This window comes from Solanum tuberosum, unplaced genomic scaffold (assembly GCF_000226075.1).
Source record: "Solanum tuberosum cultivar DM 1-3 516 R44 unplaced genomic scaffold, SolTub_3.0 scf00076, whole genome shotgun sequence".
Taxonomy (NCBI): domain Eukaryota; kingdom Viridiplantae; phylum Streptophyta; class Magnoliopsida; order Solanales; family Solanaceae; genus Solanum; species Solanum tuberosum.
In genome coordinates, this window is record NW_006239000.1 from 1,973,215 (window position 1) to 1,987,017 (window position 13,803).

The 13,803-nt window shown below is 36.1% G+C and overlaps 3 protein-coding genes across 3 annotated transcripts; 2 read left to right on the forward strand and 1 right to left on the reverse strand.

Moving 5' to 3' along the window:
- The first annotated feature begins 467 nt into the window (after positions 1 to 467).
- Positions 468 to 3,063, forward strand: LOC102585582 (cytochrome P450 716B1-like). Its single transcript, XM_006346165.2, has 4 exons — positions 468 to 1,478; positions 1,563 to 2,004; positions 2,085 to 2,272; positions 2,392 to 3,063. The coding sequence occupies exons 1-4, from the start codon at positions 894 to 896 to the stop codon at positions 2,695 to 2,697; spliced, it is 1,521 nt and encodes a 506-aa protein (XP_006346227.2). The 5' UTR covers positions 468 to 893; the 3' UTR covers positions 2,698 to 3,063.
- A 718-nt stretch (positions 3,064 to 3,781) lies between these two features.
- On the forward strand, positions 3,782 to 5,975 carry LOC102585243 (taxadiene 5-alpha hydroxylase-like). Its single transcript, XM_015308188.1, has 4 exons — positions 3,782 to 4,449; positions 4,521 to 4,962; positions 5,044 to 5,231; positions 5,350 to 5,975. The coding sequence occupies exons 1-4, from the start codon at positions 3,958 to 3,960 to the stop codon at positions 5,653 to 5,655; spliced, it is 1,428 nt and encodes a 475-aa protein (XP_015163674.1). The 5' UTR covers positions 3,782 to 3,957; the 3' UTR covers positions 5,656 to 5,975.
- A 582-nt stretch (positions 5,976 to 6,557) lies between these two features.
- LOC102585922 (uncharacterized) lies at positions 6,558 to 13,059 on the reverse strand. The gene is made up of 7 exons (XM_006346166.2): positions 12,605 to 13,059; positions 11,029 to 11,169; positions 10,574 to 10,942; positions 9,438 to 9,683; positions 8,460 to 8,552; positions 7,982 to 8,182; positions 6,558 to 7,108 (listed from the first exon to the last, which is right to left on the reverse strand). Exons 1-7 carry the CDS (start codon positions 12,920 to 12,922, stop codon positions 6,893 to 6,895), a joined length of 1,584 nt encoding a protein of 527 aa, XP_006346228.1. The 5' UTR covers positions 12,923 to 13,059; the 3' UTR covers positions 6,558 to 6,892.
- Between the last annotated feature and the right edge of the window lie 744 nt (positions 13,060 to 13,803).

A 13,803-nucleotide genomic window follows, 5' to 3' on the forward strand; every position in this document is an offset into this window, starting at 1 on the left:
TTTTTTTTGGTTTTCCACAAACTCAATGTTCGATATCTGCATTGGAATGCAACTAATATAGGTTTGCCTTGCAAAAAGAAAAATAACATACCAGTGTAATTCCTATACACAGCCTTACTCTTCAAAGGTAGAAAGACTATTTCTGACGGGCAAATCAATTAATCATCATTCGGTAACTTTGCTCAAGTAAACTTTATTACTGATTTTTGCCAAATTCATAACTCTCGATATTGATTACCATATTCAAAACTCGAACCCAATATGTCTCGAATTTTGGAACTGTACATGGATTTCAAGCAGTATTATCTAAAAAGTGTTGGCAGTTTTTGGATTTTCTACGTGTCATTTGGATTTATATTTGACAGTGTCACTGTTATCCACGTGTCTTGTGGCACTTCAAACTTTATTATAGGAAAAAAAATAAGCAGGACTCCATTTTCTTTGTCATTTCTTTCGATGTTTCTCAGTATGTTTAACTGTAAATTAAGTTTTGGTGAACATTTGATTTTTGCCCAGAAAGTACTAGATAACTCTCAGGATATCTGCAACCTCCCAACAACAACAGATATCAAGTAATTTTATTTATTAAGAGTAGCAATAACAATAACAATAGATATCAGGTAACTTGGTCTACGAATAAATGAAAAAAAAAATCACCTAATATTTTGTTTCTGCTGGAATTTGAATCTGAAACCTATGAGCTCTATTTATTGTTCCCATATGTTGTGGTTGTTCCCCTTCTTTGTTTTTTCACTTCACTTATTATTGTCAGCTGGAGATTGAGTTTGATTCATGTTTACTCTGTTTGGTTTGAAAAAATGTGAAGAACTAGGAAATTCCATAGGGTTCAGGTTGAGGTGGGACAAAGAACTCGTACAATCATATAGGAAAGTATGTTCTGGTATGTCAAGATGGAGCTTGTTCTTGTTTCAGGATACCATAACGGAGCTAAGACACTTTCCAGTTTGTACCTCAGTACGTCAATCATGAACACTATCGTAGCTATTACCCTATTTCTGCTCCCGGTATTCTTCCTTCTTGCTTGGAGGATAAGATCGTCGAAGAGGGTTCCACCAGGATCCCTTGGATTTCCAGTCATCGGTCAAAGTCTTGGGTTGCTAAGGGCAATGAAAGCCAACACAGCAGAGAAGTGGCTTGATGAAAGAGTACAAAAATATGGTCCTATATCAAAGCTAAGCCTTTTTGGCAAACCAACTGTGTTTATTTATGGGCAGGCTGCTAACAAGTTTTTATTTACCAGTGATGGCTCTGTCCTCACTAGTAAGCAGCCACAATCACTCAAGATGATTCTGGGTGATCGTTGCCTTTTGGAAATGAATGATGAAGATCATAAACGGGTTAGAGATGCCCTGGTATCGTTCTTGAAGCCAGATAGTCTGAAGCGTTATGTTGGAAAGATGGAAGAAGAAGTCAGAATCCACCTTGAGACTTACTGGAAAGACGAGCAAATAATGAAGGTATGTCAAGGACCCCCCCAAAAGTAATCTTGCATACAATTTAGAAATTTACAACTAACCTCTGCATAATGTTGATGATAATACGTATTACCTTTGATGAAGACACTCACCTTTGACATTATTTGTTCTCTCCTTTTTGGGCTTGAACGTGGAGCTCGAAGAGACCAAATGGTTCGTTATTTCCAGCAGATGATAGAAGGAATGTGGTCAATCCCTATAAACTTGCCTTTTACGCGCTTCAATCGCAGCCTCAAGGCAAGCAAAGATGTCCAGAAAATGTTGAAACAACTTATTTCAGAGAAACGACATGAGTTTGACAACAACTTAGCTTCATCCCACCAGGACCTCATCACCTGCTTGCTCAGCATCCGTGGAGAGAACAAACAAGAACTCATGTCTGAAAATGAAATCATTCACAATGTCATGCTCATCATGGTTGCTGGATATGCCACTTCATCCGTCTTGATAACTTTCATGGTTAGACTTTTAGCAAAGAATCCAAATATTCATGCAGCTGTCCTTAAAGGTAAGAACCCCTCTGAATTTCATTCAGACTCGAGTTACTCTATCTTTCGGGTTTCTTCTGAATAAATTGTGGGAATGCAGAACAGGAAGAGATTGCACAGAGCAAGTCACCAGGACAGTCGCTAACTTGGGAAGACCTTGGCAATATGAAATACACCTGGAGAGTGGCCATGGAGACAATGAGAATGTTCCCTCCCATTTTCGGAGGCTTCAGGCAGACTGTAAAAGACATTGAGTATGGAGGCTACCTCATTCCAAAAGGATGGCAAGTAAGATAAAAATTCCCATCTTTGATTTTTCCAGTCTTCAACCTGTTAATTTTGGTAGTACTCCGGCTTTTTTGATTGGCGTAATTCAAATTTAACCACTGCTTAATGGCTGCACATAGATATTCTTGGTAACGGCTAAAACACACATGGATAGCAGCATTTTCCAAGAACCAGAGAAATTTGATCCATCACGCTTTGAGAACACAGCATCTTTGCCTCCTTACAACTTTGTTCCATTTGGAGGGGGAGCCCGTATATGTCCTGGATACGAGTTTGCAAAGATTGAAACTTTGGTCACAATCCATTACCTTGTAACATATTTCACATGGAAGCTATGCTGTACAGACGATTTCTTCAGCAGGGACCCAACACCAGTACCAACTCAAGGGCTTCCCATTCAAATAATTCCCAGGAAACCTCTCTAGTTCAACAAATTCAATCCTACATTCTTCTCCAAGAGGCAGCAGACTTTGTAAACCTTAAGGCTCCTAAGGGAATATTATGCAAGAATGAAGAAGTCAAGCTTGGCTAAGTCGTAAGTGGGGCTTGTGTGGTTGCACCTAGACGTTAAAGTATTTGGAGTAATAGTAAGTTGAAGGGTATTATATCACTCAACTTTATGTTTTTTTGTCTTTCAATTATCAAAAAGTCTTTGTATTTGTTTGTCTTTTTTTAATAACCGTGGCATTTAAGTCAGCTTGCACACATCAACTAATGAAAAGTCTTTGTATCTGTTTGTTTTTTTATAATCGTAATATCACAGCCAACTTGTGGACATCTCGACTATCAAAGTCTTTGTATCTGTTTGTCTTTTTATAACCATGATATTCCAGTCAGCTTGTGCACCTCGACCAAATAAAGTCTTTGTATCTGTTATGTATATTTATTCTCTCTCTTTTCTGAAGTGCATTCAAGACTGGATAACCTATACAAAATTGCTGCAGCCACCTAAGACTGAGTCGTACCAATTGATTGTTTATTTGGGATTCAAATTCCATACTGTATGTATCAAGTAGATGTGAATTCTTATGAATTGTTGTATACAGCCGGCTGAAAATGTACTTGTTTATTAATTTTATTGAATACAATGGGATTGCTTTCATGAGTTTGAATTTTAGTTTTGTGATTTACTTGACTTTGCTTTCATGGTGTATCAATCAAACAAAACAACTATTGGATTATCATTTTTTTCCAAAAATAAAAAAGATAGTCTGAATATCTACTACCTTCCACCAGCATAAGTGCCGGACCAAGTACCTTATGCTGTATCAATCTGTCAAATAAATTATCAGATGTAAAGATCATCACATGATTGATTTGGACTCTGCAGTCTGCACTACTTGTTTTTAAGAAAAAACAAAGCACAAGAGTCCTGTTAACCAACACTGTTCTTTTTGGACATGCTGATAGAGTTAAATACCACAATCACTGGAAAGTATAGTTTTGTATATCTAGATGTGGCATATACCACAATTACTGGAAAGAATAGTTTGGCATATCTAGATATGGCATATACCACAATTACTGGAAAGTATAGTTTGGTATATCTAGATGTGGCATATTTTTGTTACAGGATACCATAATGGAACTGAGATGCTTTTCCAGAAACAAACAAAGTTAACAGCACAAGAAGATTATATAAATTACTTCTACTTCCTAAGCTTACTACCTTTGTACCTTCAATCATGAACATTATAGTAACTATTTTCCTATTTCTACTCCCGGTATTCCTCCTCCTTGTTCGGAGGAGGAGATCATTGAAGAGGGTTCCACCAGGATCCCTTGGAATTCCAATCATCGGCCAAAGTCTTGGGATGCTAAGGGCAATGAAAGCCAACACGGCAGAGAAATGGCTTGAAGAAAGAGTACAAAGATATGGTCCTATCTCAAAGCTAAGCCTCTTTGGCAAGCCCACAGTATTCATTTATGGACAGGCTGCTAACAAGTTTGTATTTACCAGTGATTGCTCTGTTCTCACTAATCAGCAGCCACAATCAGTCAAGATGATTCTGGGCGATCGTTGCCTTTTGGAACTCAATGGTGAAGATCATAAACGGGTTAGAGATGCCCTGGTATCATTCTTGAAGCCAGATTGTCTTAAGCGTTATGTTGGAAAGATGGAAGAAGAAGTCAGAATCCACCTCGAGACTTGCTGGAAAGACAAGCAAATAATTAAGGTATGTCATCCCCCCTACTATTCTTGCATGTAACCTAAGACATTTACAGCTAACTTTTGTGTTAATGATAGGTATTACCTTTGATGAAGACACTCACCTTCAACATTATTTGCTCTCTCCTTTTCGGGCTTGAGCGTGGATCACAAAGAGACCAAATGGTTCATTATTTCGAGCAGATGATAGAAGGGGTGTGGTCAATCCCTATAAACTTGCCTTTTATGCGTTTCAATCGAAGCCTCAAGGCAAGCAAAGATGTCCAGAAAATGCTGAAACAACTTATTTTGGAGAAACGCCATGAGTTTGACAACAACTTAGCTTCATCCCACCAGGATCTCATCACCTGTTTGCTCAGCATCCGTGGAGAGAACAACCAAGAACTCATATCTGAAACTGAGATCATTCACAATGTCATGCTCATAATGGTTGCTGGATATGACACTTCATCCATCTTGATAACTTTCATCGTAAGACTTTTAGCAAAGAATCCAAACATCTATGCAGCTGTCCTTAAAGGTAAGAACTCTTCTGAATTTCATTCAAACTCCAGTCACACTATCTTTTGGGTTTCTTCTAAATAAGCTTGTGGGAATGCAGAACAAGAAGAGATAGCACAGATCAAGTCACCTGGAGAGTCCCTAACTTGGGAAGACCTTGTCAAGATGAAATACACCTGGAGAGTGGCAATGGAAACAATGAGAATGTTCCCACCCGTTTTCGGAAACTTCAGGCAGACTGTAAAAGACATTGAGTACGGTGGCTACCTCATTCCGAAAGGATGGCAAGTAAGATCAAAATCCCCATCTTTGATCTTCCATTCTTCAATCTGTTAATTCGGCAGTACTCAGTATATTTCTTATTGGCATAACCCAAATTTAATCACTGCTTAATGGCTGCACGTAGATATTCTGGGTAATGGCTAAAACACACATGGATAGCAGCATTTTCCAAGAACCAGAGAAATTTGATCCAGCACGTTTTGAGAACTCAGCATCTTTGCCTCCTTACAACTTTGTTCCATTCGGAGGGGGAGCCCGTATATGTCCTGGATACGAGTTTGCGAAGATTGAAACCTTGGTCACAATCCATTACCTAGTAACACATTTCACATGGAAGCTATGCTGTACAGATGATTTCTTCAGCAGGGACCCAATGCCGGTACCAACTCAAGGACTTCCCATCCAAATAGTTCCCACGAAACCTCTATGATTCAATAAATTCAATCATACAATCATACATGCTTATTCAACAGGAAGCGAGTTTTGTAAACCTCAAGACTCCATATTATGATATATTGCTGTTAAAAGGACACTAAAACTAGACTGGATTTGGCATCAAATTTGCGATCTCCCAAGGGGAATACTCCCTATATTATGCTGTATTCATGTCAAAAGATGTACACTTTAAGGCCTCACAATCCAGCCACAATTATTGAAACTTTATATTTGAAAGTTAAAGGGCTAAAAATTAGATATGAGAAATTGGAATTTCAACATGCATAAGCACAATTCTTCTTTTCTCTAGATTTAGCTATTGCAGCTCAAAGTTATACAACTTTTTTTTTTTTTTTTGATGAAGCTTAAAGTTATACAACTTTTCTTTTCTGAAACTTGACGGCTAAAAGTTGGATGTAAAGGATGAAATTTTCCAACAACATACCCAGTGTAATCCCACAAGTGGGATCCGGGGAGGGTAGAGTGTATGCAAATCTTAATTTTACCTCGTAGAGATAGAGAGGCTATTTCCAGTTGACCCTCGGCTTAAATAAAGCATTTCCAAGCCGTTTGTAAAATGGAATTCAGAAATAAGAGTAGGAAAGATGAAATTTTCTAACATATACCCAGTGTAATCTGATAAGTGGGGTATGAGGAGGGTAGTGTAGATAGAGAGACTATTTATAGTAGACCCCAACTTAAAATAAAGCATCTCCAAGCAGTTTGAAAAATGGAATACAGAAGCGAGAGCAAGAAAGATGAAACTTTTCATGGACATATTTTAGCACTTGTTAGTCCTTTCATGCTATGTAATTGATTCTTGGGTAATTTATCAAAATTTTGAGGTTGGCATTGAAACAACTTTATTGAGTGTAGATCTCTGAAGTTTCTAAGGCATAAAAAATAAATAACATCCACTTAGACTACCAACTCATTTCCATATATACAAGTTCTTTTGGATTCATTTATCCAAAGCTCGTTAAGTATAAATCTAAATTAAAATGTGGAACTTGTCAGGCTAGGATTCTATCCTGTGCAACATTGATCAGGATGAATAGTAATACCAAACTTTGTACAAACTCTTAGATAAGAGCAATATATATGAATATGGTCATCAGCAACCTTGTGCATTCTAGGAAATTGTACTACAAGTACACAACCTGAGGACTGATGAGTGAAAAACTATATGCTTCTAAACCTCTGAGATTACGAGGATGATGGGAAAACCATTGTCAACAACTTTGTGGTCTGTAATATTTCGGAGGCATAGATGGGCATCTTTCATTCATATGGGGGTACAGATCCATACTATTGTATCCAGGTAGTTCCATCCGGTACTTTCCTCGAATTTGACAGAAAGGAAGCTTCACATTATCATCTGCATTGCACCACTTCGGCAACCGGCTTGAATTGTTCTCGAAAAACTTGAGAGAGTAAGCATCTTTAATCTGCACTCCCAGCAATAAATACATTACTTTTCGAACTCTAGAAGTTGAATCCAACATGAAACTTCCCATGTGCTTTTCAATTAGATGAACCATCAGACCTCAGGGTCCAACAGCAAACAAGTAATGCAAGAATTGTAATTTTCTTTTTTCCGAATGATAAAAAAATGATGCAATAGTTTCACAAACATGAGCAATATTAAGATAGAGGACTGGATAACTTTCCAAGAATTGAAATACTTCTGGTTTGAAATTTGGTTCCTAACTTCCACATTTTTTGGCACTAAGATACTGAAAGGTATGCAAGAGTACAGTAAAAAAATTCCTATTTTAGGGAAGTGGACAATGGACACAATGTTTAAACTTTAACAACCCAAACAATACGTAGACCAGTTTATTTGGAACTTAACAGAATTGTAGCAAGGATGACGAAAACATGTACTCCATCCATCCCAATTTACGTGATGTAGTTTGAATGGATAAGACTTTGCAATGTACTAAAATACCCCTAAAATAAATGAATTTTTAAATAGACGAATACACTTTTGTAGACATTTTTCCAAATAAGTGGGACCCAACATGAGTAAAATAGTGTCATTAAACATTTGCCAAATAAGGAAATATGTCATTCCTTTTGGGATTGACTAAATAGGAAAGTGCACATAAACTGGGACATAGGGAGTATTTAGTAGGGATGCGAAGAATAATAGGAAGAACGAGTGCAAGATACCTCACTACACATACAGACATGTGAAACTCCCCGCCCCCAACAAAAAGAAAACCCGCCATCCACAAAAAGGCAACCAAGAGAAAAGGAAAAGCAGTTTTAGATTCATCTAAGTACATATCATGCAAATGCACTGGAAACCAACTCACCGTGAATTCTGTAACCTGAATTGAGCTTGCAAGTTCACCAAATAGTCCTGCTTCCTTATACATCTCAAGAATAAAAGCAACACATGATGTCGACTTTCCATCACTATAAACCCAATCATCCTGCTCTGGAATAGCCAACAATTTGGCAAAAGAGAATCCACGCTTTTCAACTTCCACAAGAACATCAGGAAGACTAAGGTTCTGCATGGGACAATATAGATCAGCATGTAGTACTATATGTCAAGTCAGTGATAGAGGTCTCCAGTAACTTAGTTTCGCTTGAGATATATGAGAGTTCACAAAGCAGAGTATATTTTCAGTATAATAATGGCTTTATGCCATCAATCTTTGTGAATACAGTATTCTAATCTTCTTTAAATAAGTTACTCAATCAGCTGCTTTAATAGTGTTTTGTCCACTGTTTTTATCTCAAAAAAACAGAATCATCTCATCAAATGTGATTATACAAAAACATAACCTTAGTTCCGAGTCGTTTGTTCAAGGCTTCATTCCACATGTTAGCAGCATATGCAGGCTGAAGTTGGTTCCAAACAGTCATGACAGAAGCAACCTGCACCAGACATCACAAAAACATCAGCAACAATTATGTAAAATAACAGGTTAATTTTTAATTAGCATGAATCTGTTTATTTTAAAAAATAAAAAATAAGAATAGGAGAGCGACAAATGGCTAAATCTCAGTGGATCATGGTACCAAGTCCACTCTGCCACTTACAATTTGCAGGATACAGTAGCAGCTATTCAACATACAAAACCAAGTGCCACATGACCACACTTTATCTATAAATGCCTGTCATTTATACTTGCTTAATGCCATTATCGTCTCTTCCCATCCCTCACCTTTCATCCTCGTAAATTTCTGATTCCAATTGCCTGTCTCATAACACAGAGAATAATTTCAAGCTCATTCATGACTCTATGGTACTTCAAGTTTCTTACACCAAAACAAATACCATTTCAGCTCTCACGAGACATGAGATAATAACCGATCATCTATTCACTGCTTAAGCATCTCATGCATACTCTGTGGAGTTCTATAGAACACTCGACTCATAATAGAATGCTATAGCAGTGAAATGAAGCTCCATGAGAAGAAATTGATGATAAAATCAAGTTAAAATTCAAATGGGTATACCCTTATGGAAATCTTGATAATGTTTGATGCATGAAACCTGCGTGTGAAATGCACGCGTTTACCCCCACTTCATGTGCCAACAATATTATTTCATTAGCTGAGCAACTAAATATGCTGAGGTCTACGTTACCCTCTCTTAGTAATTGTTATTTGTGAGGACATAATTCAGCAAAGAACAACTGACTATAGTAGCAAAGCAGAAGAATCAGGAAGTAGAGGACTGTATGAAAGAATGCAGCCTCAAAATAATGCTGTAAACACAAAATTGGCAAGACTGTAATATGAAATAATATGCATTACCAGATTAGCATCCAAGGGTGAGGGGTAATTTCCATCAATTGTATCTATCCAGCTAAATATTAAGTTGTGGAAACCATAAGGCATGCCTGTCATGCTTTTTGCATATTCCCAAGCAGCAGTTTCATTAAACTTGGCACGGAGGTCAGGGTGCAAAGGGAGCAATGCAATATGTGGATTGGAATCATCTTTTGTCAGCTCAAACTCCCACCACTCTTCCCAAGGCAATAGAGCAATAACATCTTCTCCCTGAAAGAAAATGTGGACAATGAAATTGGTGCAGATATGATATAGAGATTACGTTATTAAGTATATGGTCATTCATGCTTAAAGTTTTTCTTAATCTTCAACCTCCCCCAAGGTGCCTGGGCCGAGTCAAATACCCAGAACCACAGCACACAGACCTCCCTTTCAAGTTGTTAACGCGTTGGATATGTGTCTATTGCATGTCCACAAGTTGCAATCTAGTTAGTTGCACTTTAAGTTTGTGCAACTGTTGAATAAGGATCATACCTTTTAATATGATACTCATACAACGTGATATTTGAAGTCAACGTTGTAATATTCATATCCCTATCAAAAAAAAAAATTGTAATGATCATACTGATATCTATAGCTGTATACGCCACAAAAGTGTAGCTTGAGGCTTGCGAAACCACAATCACAAACTTGAGATGTTTTTTTCCTTAAGTTTGCTGATTTGAATATCACTTTAATCCCTTTAATTAATTGTTCCAACGTGTATCACTTTTATCTCTTTCTTTTTTATTCATTTGAGATAGAGCCCTTTATTCCCTAAAAGTTTGATTCGCTATCAATGCTCCTTATTACTTTGTCAAAAATCCAGAATTCCCTAAACATAAGTCTGGAAGTTTTTAAGAAACATGAACAAGAAAGTATGAAAAGAGATGATATAATATTCTCTATCACAATTCTCCTTCTAATCTTCAATTTCTTTATTGCGTAGCAGACATTGCTGTTCGTATGAAAAGAGATGAGATAATATTCTCTATCACAATTCTCCTTCTAATCTTCAATTTCTTTATTGCGTAGCAGACATTGCCCTTGCTCCCCAATATAAGAAAGAGTAAACACCAAATAATAACATAATGTGAAAACAAAATAGTTTAGGACACTACCTTATCATTCTCATTTCCAGATTCGCCAACCCATAATTTTCCTTCGGAGTCTCTCAAGCAAACAGCAGAATGGCCAGCATAAGCTCCTGATACCCATTTCTCTAAAGTCTCAAAACCACCCCAGCGACCTCTAATTTTTGATATTGCAAGAAAATCTCCAGAATGTATGTCATCAGTATTAGTAAGGTTGGTAACCCATGGCAGCGGACGTTTTTCAAATGAAGAACCCATATGTTTCTTGAGAAAACCAATATTTGAGTTCTCACCCCATCCAGTATTCGAGAACAAAGGAAGAACATCCCATAGTGCTGAAAGGGTTCCTAACATTCCTGCTTGCATTAGGAAAATTGAGATACCTTTATGTTTGACCTGTTTCAATTTTATTCCATTAGTATCATGAATTATGCTTAAATTAGTGCCCTTCTAACTTCATTTAAGACATGATTGGGACTCACATATTCTAACTCAGCTTGAGACTCCCACTCTTTGATTTCAAGAGTATGTTCACGAGACAATACATAGTAGTCCCATGTTACACGATATGGGGTTGCAAAGACATAAAGGTCCATACATGTCCAACTGTGTGCATTGCTCACCTGCAAGATATTTTAATTTGAATACAAATATTGAAGAATGGAGAAGTAAGAGAATCCCACTGATAAAGCAATGACATTAAAATGGGAACTCTTTCCATCCAAGCATTTGAAAAGAAGGCACAAAAAGTAATATAAAACTGATAAAAAATACAATTTATAATTTTCCTCAAAAATCTATCCATACACTATGCAGAGAACAAATCATAATTATTAATAATGCATACGGATTTGGCCTTCCAAAATGTTTCCATTCTCAATAAACACCATAACATTGGTATTTCCAACATAGCTGAGCTACAATTTCAACTAAATTTTACCAACATATAGTCAATGCAAAGAGTGGGATTCCGTAAAAAGATGCCTCTCATCCACACGTTTGGAGAAGTTCCAAGGAATAACATTAATCAGATACAAGTCAACTTTTGGAGTTCCCCACGAAGAGGAGTAGAGCAAAGAATCAAGATTAGGTTTACTTCCACCCATTTTTTCCACATCTATCTGGCTACCAATCAAGAGATATCAAATAGCAAAGGACAATCAGGACCAGCAGCGGATCACTCAAATCAATATTTCCCGTAAATATACTCAAAAAGAAAATATACTAAGCACAATCAATGAATCAATCAACTATGTCTCAATCCCAGCTAATTGTGTACAGCTATATGAATCCTCTACATCCATTCCGCTCCATCTGTATTTCAAGGCAAATTATTGATTCTCTTCTCTAAATCAAGAGGATCTCATATTTATACAAGTCTCTAACCAGACTATAAGTCTACTGGTAAACACCATACCTAAGTGTAACACTAACAACTAATCTTAATAGAAAAATACTAAAAGAACAAGTAAAAAGATTTCATTTTTCACATCCAATTTACAAAAAGGAACAAAATGAAGTACAGATCTACGGTACTATTTACGAGTTCACGTGAGCCCAACCGCTTTTTCTGGAGCCCTGCATATGTAATAAGAAATCCACCAAATATCCATAAATATTTGACCATGAACCTAATTATTACTGTATATTAACTTGAGTTCGTTAGGGGACCCATAAAATTCAAATCTTGGATCCGCCTTAGTTCCCAACCTACCAAACAACGAACCATATTGACTTATAAGCTATAACTATCAAAAAGCTCTTCTTTGGTATAAGGTTGCACTCAATCATTAAACACATATACAAGAACTTCTACATAAGAAAAACAACTATAGATACAACAAAACAATATGAAATTTCAAAAAATAGCTATAGCAAGTAGTTACTTGATCGGGGAAATCTCAGTAGCTCAATTGGTTGACTTAGCTAAACTTTCACCAGGGCGAAGATTCAATTCCCCATCTTGTAATCCCCTTCCCTTACCCCTACACCTACCCCCAAATATATATTTTTTAAAGTAAGTACTTGAATAAATAGCAAGATAGATTTGGGGAAAACCTTGATATGAAGTGTTCCTCCACCAAATTGACTATTAGATTTGTTGTGAAGCTCCAACCAAGCAATATTCTTGAAAAAGCAAGCACCTTTCCACTCCAATGTATTATTCCCTTCAATTGAAGCAACCCCAACAAAAGAGGGCATGATATCCACTGCACTGTAAAGGGAGTTTAGTATAGGCCATGAAACTTGTCTTGGTAATAAAGGTAAAACATCTTTTGGATGAAATGGTGTTTTAAACCCATGAATCTGCCATGACAAAAACTGAAAAAGGAACAAGAAAGTGATAAAGCTGTGATTTTTCAAGATTGCAGCCATGGAAGTCTTCTATGGAAGCTTTGTTTGTTCAATATCAAGAAAATTGTTGGACTTCAGAGCTCATAGAAAATGGATTTTTCACCATTTATATGAAAATTTGCTTACGTGAAGATCTTTTCCAGTTTTATTTATTTCGATTTTTTTATGAGAAAATGACAAAAATGGTCGTTTGAGCATATGTACATTGAAATACTTTTTTTGTTGATAAAGTAAAAGAGACCTTGTCTTTTAAACTGATTAATAGATTAAGACAAATAAATTAAAACGAGATTTAACGAAAATAAGCTGAAATAAAGATTTATCATAAATATCAAATAAGTTTTATCGGATTCTAAAATATGCAATATAATAAAATGTACTAATAACTTTTAGGTACTTTTAAGTCAAAATATTTTTTAAAGTTGGTGTTTAGGTGAAATTAGAAACATGTTTATAAATAATTATGATTTTTGACTTATAAGTTTTTTCTTTTTTGAAATCATAGAATAATTTGTAGCTGTTACAATCTTTACCACAACCCCTACCGTGACTATGTGGTGAATTTATAAGTTATAAGTCAAAAATTAATATAAATTACACATCAAAAAGCTACACTGAACTTTAAAAATTAATAAAAATAATAGAAATTACAAAAATGGTAACAAATGTAAGTTCCAAGTTTCAACTATTTTTTACCTCTTAGTTTTCGATAAATCTAACAGGCAAAATTAGGTAAATGTTTGACGGTACTAAAAATATTACATGGTTTTTAGGTACTTTTAAGTTAAAATAATTTTAAAAGCAGTTTGCTAGTGTTTAGGTGAAATTAAAAACATGTTTATACACATTTATGATTTTTGACTTATAAGGTTTTTCTTTTTTGAAATTACAAAATAAATCGT

Coding starts and splice junctions, on each gene's coding strand:
- LOC102585582 (XM_006346165.2), top strand. CDS start 894: ATGTTCTGGTATGTCAAGATGGAGCTTGTTCTTGTTTCAGGATACCAT. Junction 1,479..1,562: donor AAGACGAGCAAATAATGAAG/GTATGTCAAGGA, acceptor TGATGATAATAC/GTATTACCTTTGATGAAGAC. Junction 2,005..2,084: donor TCATGCAGCTGTCCTTAAAG/GTAAGAACCCCT, acceptor GTGGGAATGCAG/AACAGGAAGAGATTGCACAG.
- LOC102585243 (XM_015308188.1), top strand. CDS start 3,958: ATGAACATTATAGTAACTATTTTCCTATTTCTACTCCCGGTATTCCTC. Junction 4,450..4,520: donor AAGACAAGCAAATAATTAAG/GTATGTCATCCC, acceptor TGTTAATGATAG/GTATTACCTTTGATGAAGAC. Junction 4,963..5,043: donor CTATGCAGCTGTCCTTAAAG/GTAAGAACTCTT, acceptor GTGGGAATGCAG/AACAAGAAGAGATAGCACAG.
- LOC102585922 (XM_006346166.2), bottom strand. CDS start 12,922: ATGGCTGCAATCTTGAAAAATCACAGCTTTATCACTTTCTTGTTCCTT. Junction 11,170..12,604: donor GAGGAACACTTCATATCAAG/GTTTTCCCCAAA, acceptor AATATCTTGCAG/GTGAGCAATGCACACAGTTG. Junction 7,109..7,981: donor TTCAGGTTACAGAATTCACG/GTGAGTTGGTTT, acceptor CTGGGAGTGCAG/ATTAAAGATGCTTACTCTCT.